The sequence below is a fragment of the Nerophis ophidion genome, linkage group LG24 (genome assembly GCF_033978795.1).
Source record: "Nerophis ophidion isolate RoL-2023_Sa linkage group LG24, RoL_Noph_v1.0, whole genome shotgun sequence".
NCBI lineage: Eukaryota > Metazoa > Chordata > Actinopteri > Syngnathiformes > Syngnathidae > Nerophis > Nerophis ophidion.
Window position 1 is genome coordinate 26,392,654 of NC_084634.1, and position 17,193 is coordinate 26,409,846.

At 38.4% G+C, this 17,193-nt stretch overlaps 1 protein-coding gene across 7 annotated transcripts in view; it reads left to right on the top strand.

The window, feature by feature from the left end:
- Nucleotides 1-17,193, top strand: part of LOC133542047 (nesprin-2) — a 261,954-nt gene that overhangs the window by 185,403 nt on the left and 59,358 nt on the right. For all 7 annotated transcript variants that reach the window (XR_009804037.1, XM_061885855.1, XM_061885857.1 and 4 more), the window contains 4 exons: nt 4,297-4,485; nt 5,225-5,347; nt 7,563-7,718; nt 15,592-15,750. Coding sequence is in view for 6 of the 7 variants with exons in the window: in XM_061885855.1 (XP_061741839.1) it covers nt 4,297-4,485; nt 5,225-5,347; nt 7,563-7,718; nt 15,592-15,750 (627 nt within the window). In the remaining variant the exon portion in view is untranslated. The remainder of the gene's footprint in view (nt 1-4,296; nt 4,486-5,224; nt 5,348-7,562; nt 7,719-15,591; nt 15,751-17,193) is intronic.

Genomic DNA, 17,193 nt, shown 5'->3' on the forward strand with positions numbered 1-17,193 from the left:
ACACGCCACACACACATTCCCCACATCCCACGTCTTCTCCGCTTTACCTTACGTTGTATCATGGAAAACAAAGAAGCACCCCTGGTGGCAGCACCTATGAGCCGGATGCCCGCCCCCTCCCCCTTGTTGAAAGTCCACCCATCAATTTCTACCGCTTGTCCCTTACGGGGTCGCGGAGGGAGCTGGGCCTACCGTATTTTCTTGAGTTGCCACCGGGGCGCTAATTAATTTAAAACCTCTTCTCACTCCTGCGCTTACCAAAGGCATGCGGTAAAAGTAAGCATGCACTAATTATTTTAAAACCTCTTCTCACTACGGCACTTACCAAAGGTATGCTGTAAACATTTGAGTGCGATGTAAGTTTGGACCTTAAGTCCTACTGAATAGCTCTTAATCTTCTTCCTTTTATGCGATTTCAAATTACCGGTATTGAAATCAGCCTCCTCCATTTTGAAAATGATGACAGGGGAAGTGTCACTCGTGATGTCACGAGTTTGACCAGGTGGTAATACTAAGCATGCGCTAATTATTTTGGGAAGCGAGTTTGAACCGGCAATTCAAGGAAATACGGTATCTCAGCTGCATTCGGGCGGAAGGTGGGGTACACGCTGGACAAGTCGCCCCCTCTTCGCAGGGCTCGTTGAAAGTCTTAAGTTGTAAATCGTAATCTGTACTTGGTTTGAGGTTTTTTTCCTTGATAGTCTCAAGTTGTAAATCGTTATCCGTACTTAAGTTTAGTGTGGGACTTGCTTTTTTTCCCTCCTTCCGCCCATGTTTAACATTTTTCCTACCTGGAAATTGGAATTTTTGGTCAATACAGTTAGTGTGTAATCGATAGTTAAAAAAAAAAAAATAGGTGTCTTGATTGCAGTGTTGCCAACTTTGCGACTTTGTCACTAACTTTTGCAATTCTTTGTCAAAAAAGTGACTACCCAAAAGTTTACAGGTATAACTCATTAGGAGGAAGGGCAATAGATGGAGGGAAGGTGGGCAGGGATACAAAGAAAAACTGTTTTTGCCTATTATACGCATATTCTTTAAATTCACATTTTATTACTCTATTGGAGTTTGTGTGGAAATCAGTTTTTACCTCGAAAGGTGCGCGACTGCTCATGTGTCCTCCACAAAACAACACTTTATTCTGTAGGATTTTGCAATGCAAATGGTTGAGTGACAGGTAACAGGCGACCACATCAGATTAAACAAATGTTTGTCAACACTGTTCAATTAATGTAACGTCTGTTGAGACGCTTAAATGAGGACAGGAGGTCCATTCATCACATTATTGAGCAAGTCTGTTTATTGTCGGCTGTAACCACACCAAAAATATCTAGCCAAACCGGTCATTATTGCTGCCGTACAAACCATGCCAAAACCAACTCTCTGACATATCAACAGCATTCGCTCTGTATCTCACTTACGCCAACAGACACTCATTAGGCTCAACCACTGATGCGTTTATGGACCACACGCAAAGTTGGACAATTCAACACCATGCATAAACTGTAAATGCCAGGTTGTTACACTATGACGCGGCTCAAACGCAGCCAATCAATGTGATTGACAGCGAGTTATGCGTGCGTGTTGCTGTTTTGCTGGTTAGCTTTTAGCTAATAGTGCAGCAGAGTTAGGAAAAATAAATGCTTTTAACTTTTGTAGTGAAACTAGTACTGTATACCCAAACTCCCCAATCAAATGTGCGTTTATTCTACAGTACTTTCATTGACCAAAAAATGGTAAATGGTAAATGGGACGTACTTTTATCGCGCTTTTCTACCTTTTTTAAGGAGCCCAAAGCGCTTTGACAGTATTTCCACATTCGCGCATTCACACACACATTCACACACTGACGGCGGGAGCTGCCATGCAAGGCGCTCACCAGGACCCATCAGGAGCAAGGCTGAAGTGTCTTGCCCAAGGACACAACGGACGTGACAAGGATGGTAGAAGGTGGGGATTGAACCAATAACCCTCAGATTGCTGGCACAGCCACTCTACCAACTTCGCCACGCCGTCCCTGAATGTTAGTTTATGGATGTTAATGTTACTAGATTACAGCAATGCTAAAAAAGTATATATTTTACAGACAAAGTTACAGAAATGTACACTTTATACCATGTTACATCTCATTGTGCAATATGTGAGATTTCTAAGGGAAACTAAATGTAATTTTTGGGAAAAAATCGATTCAAAATTAAATCGCGATTCTCATGTTGTGCGCGATTCAGAATCGATTCTTTTTTTTTTTTTAATCTTTTTTTTTTTTAATCAATCCAACAAAACAATACACAGCAATACCATAACAATGCAATCCAATTCCAAAACCAAACCTGACCCAGCAACACTCAGAACTGCAATAAACAGAGCAATTGAGAGGAGACACAAACACGACACAGAACAAACCAAAAGTAGTGAAACAAAAATTAATATGATCAAGAACAGTACCAATATTAGTTATAATTTCAGTGTATCAGTGATTAAAAAACCCTCATTGAAATTATCATTAGACATTAAAAAAAAAAAAAGATAAGAACAAGAGTGTCACAGTGGCTTACACTTGCATCGCATCTCATAAGCTTGACAACACACTGTGTCCAATGCTTTCACAAAGATAAAATAAGTCATATTTTTGGTTTGTTTAATAGTTAAAACAAATTTACATTATTGCAATTAGTTGATAAAACATTGTCCTTTACTATTATAAAAGCTTTTTAAAATTCTCTACTACTCTGCTAGCATGTCAGCCGACTGGGGTGGATCCTGCTGAATTCTTATGTATTGAATGAATACAGAATTGTTTTCAATCGGAAAAATATCGTTTTTGAATCGAGAATTGTGTTGAATCGAAAAAAAAACAATTTATAATCGAATCGCGAACCCAAGAATCGATATTAAATCGAATTGTGGGACACCCAAAGATTCCCAGCCCTAACCGATACCGATATCAACCGATACCTATATATACAGTCGTGGAATTAACACATTATTATGCCTAGTTTTATTGTGATGCCCCGCTGGATGCATTAAATAATGTAACAAGGTTTTCCAAAATAAATCAACTCAAGTTATGTAAAAAAAAATGACAACATGGCACTGCCATATTTATTACTGAAGTCACAAAGTGCATTATTTTTTTTAACATGCCTCAAAACAGCAGCTTGGAATTTGGGACATGCTCTCCCTTAGAGAGCATGGGGTTGAGGTGGGCGGTATGAGGTTGGGAATGGGGGGCGGGGTTAGCGGGGGGTGTATGTTGTAGCGTCCCGGAAGAGATAGTGCTGCAAGGGGTTCTGGGTATTTGTTCTGTTGTTTATGTTGTGTTACGGTGCAGATGTTCTCCCGAAATGCGTTTGTCATTCTTGTTTGGTGTGGGTTCACAGTGTGGCGCATAGTTGTGACAGTGTTAAAGTTATTCATACGGCCACCGTCGGTGTAACCTGTATGGCTGTTGATCAAGCATGACTTGCATTCACTTGAGTGTGTGAAAGCTGTAGATGTTATGTTAAGTTAAAGTTAAAGTACCAATGATTGTCACAAACACACACTAGGTGTGGTGAAATTTGTCCTCTGCATTTGACCCATCCCCTTGATCACCCCATACTGGGAAGTGAGAGGAGCAGTGGGCAGCAGCGGTGCCGCGCCCTGGAATCATTTATGGTGATTTAACCCCCAATTCAAGATATATATATTGTGTACATTTTTAAAAGATAAATTATGATACTTAGGAGAGGGTGGGTCGTGGTTTTATTTGCAATCCACAAATGAACATCTTGCACACAGACTCAAACATTTTTTATAAAAAGTGACTGGAGCAAAACATAAACAAAATTTCAAAATGTATGATACATTTTTAAAGTTCAAATGTACTGATCTAAGATCCAAATACCACGTGCTAAACAGCATGTACAAACTATAAAATAGTATCTATTATTGGGCGTGTTGTGTATCGGCTAAAACTGCGAGTGCAATTAAATTTTTTACCATGCAGACACTCATTTATTGCACATTCATGTCACCATGCTCCAGTATTTGAGTGGAAAAGTTGGGCCCCAAGGTAAAAAAATAAGATTTCTTCTTCAGGGGGGGTGTAACAGAAAATAATAAAAAAAGCACTGCATTAGTCACTATCGCAAATGTCAGAAGACAAGAAAGGGGGCAGTGCACTCTCTGAACAAGAAATTGCGAACAAATTAAATGACGTCATTTTAGGACAGGCATTAGCTACTTTTCTTACTCGTGTTGGCAACACATTTTGGTTGTAATACCGAATGTTTTATGATATTTGGTATTTGGCAGTGTGTTGAAGAAGCTGTGGAGCTCCTCCAGTCCAAGTTCACAGAAACTATGGAGGCTGGCAGATGTTTGTGTGAGACCACGTCGGAATCGGATCGTCTGAAGTCTGAGATGCAGACCACAGAAAAGGCCTGGAAACGCACCAACTCACTGCTAGAGAAGAGGAGAGTACTGGTTGGCGCTACTGTTGAGGTAAGTGCCTCGATTACTCAATTATTGTTATTTTTTGCATTCAGTGTATTTGTATTGTTTTGGGGTAAAAACGTTATGGACATGAATGTATTTCAAACTCAGATAAACGTCACATTTAAAAGTGTTGGAGCTGAGAAAGCGCACACAATGATGGAGGTTGATGTGAGCTTCGGACGGGCAAAATCCAGAGAAAACGCGTACGTAACAGTATTATCATAGGAGAAGGGGCGGGGTTAGCTACGCATGACCCACATCCGGGCCCTGATCCCACCGTACACACAAATGAACAGGCATGGCGTGAGCCCTGGCACAAAGCTGCAGCCAAGGGGGATCAAAGTACAGCTCAAATCTATCTCTGATCCACATCCAGAGACAGCTGGGCGCTTTCATTCTATTGCAGCCAAACTGACACACTCAAAAATGATGATAATACACATTTTGATGCAAATAAACACGTAAACGAGGCGCGCTAGTATCACATTGGTGTCTGTTTTTGCTGTGCCCTACAACACAAATATATAGGAGATAAATACACACAATTGTACGTATAAGCAAAATCTTCCTATAAATATTCCAGAATGTCTTGGCTCATTGGAAAATAATGATTCAATGCGTGTTATGATAGAAGCAACCTTTCTTTAGAAAATAATTGAATCCTGCGTTTTGGTATTTAGACTATTACCGACTTCGATCAATTAAAGTTCCACTCTGATTAATGGTCATGCATCTGCTAATATAGGACTGGCGCCAGTGTCAGGAGGGCATAAGCAGCATCATGTCTGAGCTGGAGGAGCTGAGAGGCCAGTTGAACAGGCAGCTGGTTGCAAAGATGGACAAGTCTGAGGAAGAAGAGCTCATTCAGGTAATTATAGCAGCAAGCGCTAGTAAGAAAAATATCATTTGTCTAATGGGAATGTTTACAAATTTGGAATAAAAGTAGGTATGCACTGAAATTAGAAATTATGATGTCATACTGATATTCAGATAACATAAAAAAAGTACTGATAATAGATAAAACATTTTTAAAAACACTCCAGTGAGGTGAGATTTCCCATACTGTGCTGTAGGTGAGTTAGGGTGAACAAATCACATGCTACTATCTTGTAGGATGTTCCAAACTGCCCCTAAGAACACTGGACCTCAGTGTATACAAACTACTCATTAGAGCAGAGGTCGGGAACCTTTTTGGCTGTGAGAGCCATGAAAGCCAAATATTTCAAAATGTATTTCCGTGACAGCCGTATAATATTTTTTAACACTGAATACAACTAAATGCGTGCGTTTTTAAGACCAACATTTTGAGAGTATAATAAGTCTCTTATTTTTTTTAATAAGATTGTTATTCTAAAGTTAACCAATAATAAATATAATACTTCTTACCATTAATGCGACATCTTGAACAGGTGCGATAGAAAACGGATGTTTGGATTAAAATGCATGACAATGTTTTATAATTTGAACGTTATTTTTAACACTGTGATTACCAGCGGAATTATTAATTACTTATCGTGTTAAGCAATGTCAGCTAAGATTTATCTGAGAGCCAGATGTAGTCATCAAAAGAGCCACAACTGGCTCTAGAGCCATAGGTTCCCTACCCCTGCATTAGCGGAAGACGTCTCAAATGCTCTGCAAACACTACGTGAGAAACATTTAACCTTACTGGCCACCCACTAGTATCCACACTAAAAACTGAAGAAGCTATCGGTGCCTTATTCCGGTACTAAGTGAATGCAACAAGTGCTCTGCGGTAACATTGTTGTTCGAAACCTAGCATCCTGACAGAAGCACACAGAGTCTGACACTCAAACTTTATTGCCAGCAGTCCTCTTTGTACTGTTAGCACCAAAGCGCTGGCCTCGCTATATAGTAGCCACAACAGCAGACCATTTCCTCTGGCGAAGTTGCATTCAGGAACACCTGGAATTCTGAGCGTTAAACATCACAACTCAAGTTTTGCACGTTCTGTATTTTCTGTCTTGCTGCAGTAATTAGGACCAGATTTTGTTTCTAATTTTTGAATGTATTACTTGGTTATCATTTAAATTATATCACTGAAGTATTTAAAGTACTAGTCTATTCAAATTGAATGTCACACATTTCCATAAAAACAAAAAGACCTTGTTTTTCCTATCTTTTTTTTCTTTTTTTAACTTGCCCGTTTTTAATTTTTTGAATATCGCTTTGGGCACCGTTTAAGCCCTGGCACTGTTTTTAAAGTACCGATTTGATACTAGTATCGGTTAAAATTCAAATGATACCTATTTCTTATCAGGACATGAGCTTCTCTCATTTATGGATGTGATGTCTACTCTACCATAGAAGTGATGTCATATTTGGTTAAGACTAATCTACAGGTACAGCTTGTCAAATCCACAGTTGTTTGACTCCATCTTACCCCCAGGTGTGCACAAACTACAGTCAAATCTATATCCCCCCCAAAAATACCTAATAAAAAGGTTATCAGTCTTTAGAAGCAGAAAGTTAATGTTATTGGCTTAAAAAAAAAAAAATCTTGCAAATAAGTCAGCCAAGCCAACAAAAAACACGTAACTGAGCAGTAATGTTCGCACTGAAGTTGGTGCTAAAACAACACAAGACCAACATCTTCGAGCCCCTGTAGTTGATGATATGGGGTTGCCATGGCAATGACATTAGACAGTACTTGTTATATTCACTGTTCTCCTAATTAATGTACTGTAAATGTGTATTATATATAGCACGTTGTTGACTTGGCAAAAACAAAAGTGACTCTAAAATGTCATTGGTTGTCATGGTTACAGCAACTGTGATCAAGTGTTTAACTGCTGCACTTTTATGTATAAAAGTTTCCTTCAAAACATGGTCTACCTTCCTGTTCCAAAAGACCCCTTTTGCATTTACCCCGCTCTCCCGCATTAAATACCCACATGGCTTTGCTCTCCTCCCACTTTTTAGCCCTCGACCCCCCTCTGCCCTCCCCCTGTCCCACCGACGGCCCTTTTAATCTGGGTGGTCAGCGCGACCAGGCGCAAGAAAGAGGCGCACAAGTGTGAACGCACAGCTCGCCTGACTGTTTTTTTGTTCGTGTGATGCAGAAGACGGACCTCTCTTTGCGCCATCTCGCTGATGGATTAAAGGACCTGGCCTCCATGAAGACCGACCTGTCCCAGTACGTGGTTGCGGGCGACTGCGCTGTGCTGGAGCAGCAGCTGGAGCAACTCCACATCCAGTGGGAAGAGTTGTGCACCAAGGTGAGGACTGATAGAAATATGATGGTTAAAAGTGAGGGTTTATAGCAGGTGTATTCCACTAATTTCCGGAAAGCTAAGGACCGGCGCTCCGGACTTCTCCCTTCACTTTTATTTTTATCTTATATATTCTGTCCTGGCACAAGCCTTAGAAAACAGATGGATTCTTGACTATTAAATATATCAACGTTACAGAAGCGTGTTGCTGTTTTTAAAGACTTTCTGTAAAAATGTAAGTCTCTCACAAGTTTTTTTTAACGGAACTCGTGGCCCACCACTTGAGTAAACCAAATGTTGGAAAAGAAAGGGACCTAAGATGTAACCTTGAGGAACACCACTTATACAACTAAAGAAGTTCTACAAATAAGCACTGACTGCATCTGAAGTGAACAAGGTCCATCAACACCTTACATTAAATAAGTTGCATTACGAAAAATGCGTAACTTCCTAAAAAGGAGAGGACTATAAGGGGTCTTGTGAACGCCTCAGTTATCTAAATCACAAGTTAGGACCCCAGTGTTCTATGTTTGTGAGCAAGGTTACTATATCAAAACAAGGATCTGCCAATATTCTTAGAGTTTGTCTCTTAAGTTTTGAACTGAAACAGGTGCTGGTTTGGCGGTGTTCCCAGGCCAACCAGTTGAATAGTGTAGCGACGGCAGGTGCAGAAAGGGGAGGAGGGGGAAAGTTGCTTCCAGTAGTTTGTTGGTGGTCATCAGCGGCACAAAACTTTTGGATCACACATTTGCACATGGAGGGAAAACTGTTTTCTATTTGGCTGAGGGAATTTAGCAAAAAATAATAACTTGTTTTTCTTGTGCTATCATTTAAAAAAAGTAATTCCAATGATGCTTTAACCTGATGCCAGACAGTTTTCAGTCCAATAAATGTTTTAAGCAGATTTTATTGTTGTTATTGCTGGAAGCTGCCATATTAAAAACTTTCTCCCTCTGTAAAATGTTATACAACAGCTTGTCTGGCAGCTTTCATCATAAAAGTGACTATTTCATCTGATCGAATATTTCAAAACAGTTGTCTGGCATACAAAGCTCCACAATCCTTTGGCGGTCAGCATTCAACAAGCTCAATCTGCATTACTGTCCTGTACTATGCATGAACTGTTTAAGGGGCTCCAACTCCTACAGTTAAGTCTTTTGGCTCATGAACAAACGTGCTGTTGTTCCGGAGATTCCAACAGTTATGTCATCCCGCCCGGTAACAAAGGTGCTTACAGGATGATTTACACTGCGACTAATTGGGTGCCCACTTCAACTTGATGCTGTCACTTGCGCCCATGTTGGCAGCGGTTAATGGAACTCGCAGATGCTACGGCAGCACCAGCGATTATGTTCAATTATTGGGTTTTGTTTTGATAGTCTGCTCTCTCGGTAGCCCTGCGGATGTTGCTCTGGCACATTTACACTGAGGTCTGGATGCAGAATGAAGAATACAATGGTTTACATGGTTGTTTTTCCAATTAAAGATAACATAATTTAAGTCTGTTGCATGTCTATTAATATCTGCCATGTCCAGGAGGTTTGGTTGTGAGCCACTCCAGTCTTCCTGGTTGAGTTAACAGGTTGCATGTTGGGGGAAGCCACTGGTATGAGTCTGCCGACCAGATGGCCTGAATGGATTCAGGGGGCAGCACAAAGTCCTCACAGGAGGGAGGGCAGCCCCCAATGCATAATTTAATACTCTAGGGTCCATAAGGCCCACAAATATTGTGTTAAAACAGAAGCGAGGAGCGTTTAAATCAAATGAATGCCAATGAAAAGTAAAATATACCATCAACCACTGTCAGCCGAACAAAAGATCATCACCGCCTCGGCTCTGTAATGCTTTGTTTTCATGGTGTTAAGCTGTCATTTGGAAAATGAACCTTGTTAATCAGCCAGACTCCATTTAAGATTGTTCCCCATTAAGCTGATTACCAAGATTACTGAGGGATTAACTGATTATGATATTTTAATGTCGCACAATAAACCACTTCATGTTCAGTTTTTTAAATGTCCCATATTATAGTATTTTTCCTTGCTGGACAACATCTAACCTTGATGCTGGATTTTACAGTTAAAACATTTCAATGAAATCTCAACTGGTAATATGCGGTTTTGTGTGTCTCTAGTGTTTATGCCATACCTGCCAACCCTCCCGATTTCCGGGAGACTTCCGAATTTCAGTGCCCCTCCCGAAAATCTCCCGGGGCAACCATTCTCCTGAGTTTCTCCTGATTTTCACCCGGACAACAATATCAAGGGCGTGCTGTGATGGCACTGCCTTTAGCGTCCTCGACAACCTGTCGTCGAGTCCGCTTTTTCACCGTACAATCAGCGTGCCGGCCCAGTCACATGTTGTATACGGCTTCTGCATACACACGAAAGTGACTGCAAGACATACTTAACCAACAGCCATACAGGTCACACTTTAACACTGTTACAAATATGCATCACACTGTGAACCCACACCAAACAAGTATGACAAACACGTTTTGGGAGAACATTTGCACCGTAACACAACATAAACACAACAGAACAAATACCCAGAATCCCTTGCATCCCTAACTCTTCCGGGTTACAATATAAATCCCTGCTACCACCAAACCCTGCCCCCCTAACCCCGCCCCCCACCAATCTCCTGAATTCGAAGGTCTCAAGGTTGGCAAGTATGGTTAATGCTATTGAGTGGTGTTTGTCCATTTGTTACTTAAGCCACTTTTTATACAAATGTGTATATACTCTGCACTTATTAGATGCCATATATATATATATATATATATATATATATATATATATCAAATACAACAAATAAACGTTAGTAACACCAGTGTACTAACTAAAGTATGTAAGCTATACTGCTAACATTACGGTCACTTTCTTACAGTACACCAGTGTTTCTCAATTATTTTTGTCATACACCCCGTTAGGGACATATTCTTTTACGGCCTTTCTAAATTGAAATCCGATTGAGAACCTTATATTTATTTGTCTGTATAAACCACTCTGATTTGTTGGCACCAGCACCTGCAGTACATTCCACCGAGTTAAAACATGCATATTGTTTTCTCACCTTATCCTATACTTATGTATATTTAGTCGTAGTTCTTTGTTGAGCCTGATTTAGTCCAGAAAAAAAAACTTGTCAGAAGTGTTAACAGGTATTACAGAAGCTTCCATCATTGTTTACACCCAGCCATCTTTGAAAGCCAAGGGTGATGAGGACTACTGACTTTCTGAGTAGAAAATCCAACCTCACGGGGCAGTCCAGTTAAAGCTTCTAAGAACTTGGAAATTCTGACTTCCCAGTAAACTTACGTCCGACCAACTTGTAGTTCGCCAGAAATTCTGGCTTTCAGATGTGTAGTGAAGCCTTTTTGTTTTTGTTTTTTTGTTTTTGCTTTTGTTCAGCTAGCTAAGAATAGGACCATTTAAGTACCTCGTCTCTCAAAGGTGAAGTAAACAGGTGGACAACAGGGCGGTCCGTCACTACACTCAGATCACGCACTGTGCGTAGGGGCCACGATCCGTTTGGTGCCCTATTTTGCGGGAAGAGGCACATGTAAAAAGTGTACATTAAATCACAGGGTGCTTCATATGAAATTTTATTGCAAACTTATTCCTAGCCCCTTCCTGCTCAGTCTATGGTGTGGAATATAGTTTTTGTTCTTAAATACGTACTTTTAGTTCCAGACAGAGAGCTTTGGCGACTGCCTTGATAATATGCACTTGGTTTAATGAATCTTTGCTTTATTATATAACTGTACTGTTGTTGTTTGTAACTTTGTGTGAAATTGAAAAATATTTTAATCTCAGGATTTTTTTTTCCGGGTTAAATAAAGTTGAAGGACAAGAAATACAATGGCAAATTTAGATTTTGACAACTCTATATTCCTTAGTGTTAATGCACCAGTCTTGTAAGACAGACATGCCAGGTTTGAATTTCCCTCAGGGACTGTGAAAGGAAGGTTTGCTTTTTTGCGTTAAATGTATTTTATATTTGGTATTTTGCACAAAAAATTTAATTATGGCATAATTTATTTCCTTGACTGTGCTTTAGTTCAAAACATACACCTAATTAAATTAAAGTGTGAATCAAATAGTATTTGTTTTATGTGAAGAAAAGTGTGACAAATGCTTAAAAGTATGCCGCCCTGAAGTAGAAGATAGATTTTTCTCATGTTTAAACAGGCTCTAGAACAGAGTTCTCCAGCTTTTATGATTATTTGCTGTACTTTGGCAAATAATACTTGTGTATTCATATGAATTGCAGCATTTAAATTGTTCATTTACGAAGCAGATCTCCACTTAGTGTGGTAATTTCATTGACATTTCATCTGAATTCAACAGTTATGAAAATATTAAGAGTTGAATCAAATATGATTTGACCCTTTGCGTTTCTCAGAAAGGACACATTTTGTTAATACCTCAATAAAAAAGTTAATTTCGCATAACAGAGAACATTTAAGGAGACTAATTAAATCATATTCCAGGAACTAGCACAGCAAATCACATTCACTCAACCTTGATTACCCAAATCATGTTATCGCTGCCAATTATGAGTCAACCAAAAAGTGGCTGAAGTGCATTTTTTGGTATTTGGTAGGATTACAAAAAATAAGCCAGTGCTGAGTTTATATGAGTCAATTACAAAAGGCGCTTGATAGGCCAATGTCAATGTTTGGTTTATTGGAGACTCTAAATTGATTTGATGGGGCCACATTTCCAGAAAGCTAAGGACCAGGGGGTCAGACTTCTCCTTTCACTATAGGTCTTATTCTACAGTTGACATTTAATTTTGGTGTATTTATTTTGTCAGTTACAAGAAGGTGCTGCCATTTGTAAGGACCTAATGCATAAAACCTAGTCGAAGATCATCTCTGTGACAGCACTCTAGACTTTTTAAGGACCGTCTGCAAACGTTTTTTTAACTGAACAATAGCCTAAATCAGTGGTTCTCATTTCTATTCTAAAAATAGCAACAATTCAAAAATCTTTTATAAATATAATTATTGAATAATTATTCAACAAAATAGGATTGTAAGTTCATAAACTGTGAAAAGAAATGCAACAATGCAATATTCAGTGTTGACAGCTAGATTTTTGTGGACATGTTCCATAAATATTGATGTTAAAGATTTATTTTTTTGTGAAGAAATGTTTAGAATTAAGTTCATGAATCCAGATGGATCTCTATTACAATCCCCAAAGAGGGCACTTAAGTTGATTACTTCTATGTGTCGAAATCTTTATTTATAATTGAATCACTTTTTTATTTTTCAACAAGTTTGTAATTATTTTTATGTCCTTTTTTCCCAAATACTTCAAGAAAGTCCACTACAAATGGGTAATATTTTGAACTTTTATACAATTTAATAAATCAGAAACTGATGACTTGGTGCTGTATTTTACTTCTTTATCTCTTTTATTTCAACCAAAATTGCTTTGCTCTGATTAGGGGGTACTTGAATTAAAAAAAATGTTCACAGGGGGTACATCACTGAAAAAAGGTTGAGAACCACTGGCCTAAATGATGAAAAAGACAGGACCTAAAATGGAACCTTAGGGAACACCACTAGTATGACTAAAGAAGTTGAACAAATGACTACTGAATTATATATATATATATATATATATATATATATATATATTTTTTTTTTTTTTTTTTTTTTTTTTATTTTATTTTTTTTTTTGACTGACTACATCTCGAGTAAGCAATCTACAGATACACTGTAGTTACATAAATCACATTTACACAAAGAGGAGGACTCAAAGAGTTGCCTTGAGGAACGTCACAGTTGTGTAAATTTAGAAGTTTGGACCCAAGTGGTCTGTTTGCAAGTAAGTTTAAATTGTCCGTGCAAATATCTACCAGTGTGTTTAGTGGTCCAAGTTCCTCTATGCAACAGAACATTAGTCTTTTGTAGGATTTTGCTGCAAAAAATTTTTCGCCCACAGTTTTGTACTGAACTCCTGGTGCCTGTATGCCGTAATGGTGTCATTCCCTGGTGGGATTTGCCCCCGTGTCGCCAGTTGAGTATCCCTGCTGTAATTTGCCGATTGATGTAAATGCTTGTTTGTCTACATGTGCCCTGTGATTGGCTGGTGACCAATCCAATGTATACCCCACCTCGTGCCCAAAAGTCATGATTTATGGCAGGTGTCACCAACGCGGTGCCCGTGGGCACCAGATAGCGCGTAAGGACCAGATGAGTAGCCCGCTGGCCTGTTCTAAAAATAGCTCGAATAGCAGCACTTACCAGTGAGCTGCCTCTATTTTTTTAATTGTATTTATTTTCAAGCATGCTGGTCTCGCTTTGCTCGACATTTTTAATTCTAAGAGAGACAAAACTCAAATAGAATTTGAAAATCCAAGAAAATATTTCAAATACTTGGTCTTCACTTGTTTTAATAAAGTCATTTATTTTTTTTACTTCTTATAACTTTCAGAAAGACAATTTTAGAGGAAAAATACAACCTTAAAAATTATTTTAGGATTTTTAAACACATATACCTTTTTACCTTTTAAATTCCTTCCTCTTCTTTTCTTTACAATTTAAATCAATGTTCAAGTAAATTTATTTTTTGTATTGTAAAGAATAATAAATACATTTTAATTTAATTCTTCATTTTAGCTTGTTTTTTCAACGAAGAATATTTGTGAAATATTTCTTCAAACTTATTATGATTCAAATTCAAAAGAATTATTCTGGCAAATCTAGAAAATCTATAGAATCAAATTTAAATCGCATTTCAAAGTCTTTTGAATTAATTTAAACATTTTTGTTCAGGAAAATCTAGAATAAATAATGATTTTTCTTTGTTAGAAATATAGCTTGGTCCAATTTGTTATATATTCTAACAAAGTGCAGATTGGATTTTAACCTGTTTAAAACATGTCATCAAAATTCTAAAATTAATCTTAATCAGGAAAAATTACTAATGATGTTCCATAAATTATTTTTCAAATTTTTTCAGAAAGATTCAAATTGGCTAGTTTTTCTCTTCATATTTTTCGGTTGAATTTTGAATTTTAAGGAGTCAAAATTGAAGATAAACTATGTTTCAAATTTTCATTTTCATTTTTTTCATGTTTTCTCCTCTTTTAAACCGTTCAAATAAGTGTTTTTTTTCATCATTTATTCTCTACAAAAAAGCTTCCCTAAAAGGAAAAAAAATGTATGACGGAATGAGACAGAAATACCCATTTTTATCTATCTATCTATATATATATATATATATATATATATATATATATATATATATAAATGTATTTATTAAAGGTAAATTGAGCAAATTGGCGATTTCTGGCCATTTATTTAAGTCGGTATCAAACTGGTAGCCCTTCGCATTAATCAGTACCCAAGAAGTAGCTCTTGGTTTCAAAAAGTTTGGTGACCCCTGATTTATGGAGTCCCAAAGTATTTCAAAAGGATCAAAGCTCAAATAATGATGCTGCAATGATGCCATTGCATGGTCACAAAACATTTACCTAGAATCCAATCAAATTGCTATGATGTCATCCAATTTACTGCTCACAGAGCCTAGGGGGCATATTTGTATTGTATCTTGGTGTTATGTATTAGTTAAGATTACATATTTATTTTTGGTTTGGCGACATCACCTTTTAAACATTTTCACATATTTTCCCTGGGGACTCCGGTTTCTAGTTGAGTTGCTTTTCAGATTATTCCGATTTATTTTTTCCGTCACTGTAAAGAGCTCACGTCTCTTGATTTGCTTTACGGGTTCCACTTCAGTTATTCTCGTCCGTCTATTGAAATGTGCAAGTTAGCGCCGAGCAGGCCGCAGAGTTTTCATTTAAAAAATGTGCAGGCTAATATTTCACACTCACCGTGCTATTTCATCACCTCCCTCAGGTGTCCTTACGCAGACAGGAAGTTGCAGACCGCCTCAGCGCCTGGACTATTTTTAATGACAAAAACAAGGAGTTCTGTGATTGGCTCACCCAGATGGAGAAGAAGGTGTGCCACAGTGCAGAGCTCAGCATTGAGGAAATGGTGGAGAAACTCAAAAAGGTAAGTTAGGGATGTCAAGGTTTTTTTGGGGGTTTTTTTTTGCAGTATGACAAGAGACAAGAAAATGAGCCTCATCTGATGTGGAAGTAGTGATGATTCATAGAATGGATAAAGGGACTACAATCAGAATTTTTCTTTGCTAAGATTTTTTGGTTTTTTTTGGCCCAAATTATTTTTGTGCAATTCTTGTCTGGGCTCAATGTAATAACCTCACTAAGTTTAGGTACTTTAACAAGGATGGACAAGCGGTAGAAAAATGGATGAATGAATGTTATCTATTGTGAAAATTGTTCAAATTGAAGATCTTTCAAGGATATTACTTAACAAGGTGTCATTTTCTAATACAATGGGTACTCTTTTGTTTCATTGCAGCAATTTCCTAAAATCTAAAGTTCATTTTATTTATAATTAATGTATACTCACCCCCCATCTTGACAGAAAAAAACAGAAATGTTGATTTTTTTCAAATATATTTAAAATAAAGTCAAATCACATCTACATAAGTATTCAGACAATTTGCTCAATACTTTGTTGATGCACCTTTGGCAGCAATTACAGTCTCAAGTCTTTTTAAATACGATGCTTCAAGTTCGGCACACTTATCTTTGGGCAGTTTCACCCTTTCCTCTTTGCTCATTTCTCTTTGCAGCACCTCTCAAGCTTCATCAGGTTGGATGGGAAGTGTTGGTTTTCATCCAGTATGTTTCTGTATATTGCTGCATTTATCTTTCCCTCTATGCTGGACTAGTCTCCCAGTTCCTGCCACTGAAAACCATCCCCATAGCATGATGCTGCCACCACCATGCTTCACTGAAGGGATGGTATTGGCCTGGTGATAAGCGATGCCTGGTTTCCTCCAAACATGAGGTCTAGCATTCACGCCAAAGAGTTAAAGCTTTGTCTCATCTGACCAGAGATTTTCTTTTCTCATCGCCTGAGAGTGTTTCAGGTGCATTTTGGCAAACTTTTTTACTAAGAAATGCCTTCAGTCAGGCCACTCTACCATACAGGCGTGCTTGGTGGTTTGCTCCTTCTGGAAGGTTCTCCTCTCTCCACAGAGGAATTCTGGAGCTCTAACAGAGTGACCATCGGGTTCTTGGTCACCTCCATGACTAGACTAAAATAAATGCAGCAATGTACAGTGACATTCTGGATGACAACCAACACCTAACATCCAATCTGATGGAGCTTGAGAGGTGCTGCAAAGAGGAATGAGCGAAACTGCCCAAACATAATTAAAGTACCAATGATTGTCACACACACACTAGATGTGGCAAAATGTGTCCTCTGCATTCGACCCATCCCCTTGATCATCCCCCTGGGAGGTGAGGGGAGAAGTGGGCAGCAGTGGTGCCACGCCCGGGAATCATTTTTGGTGATTTAACCCCCAAATCCAACCCTTGATGATGAGTACCAAGCAGGGAGGTAATGGGTCCCATTTTA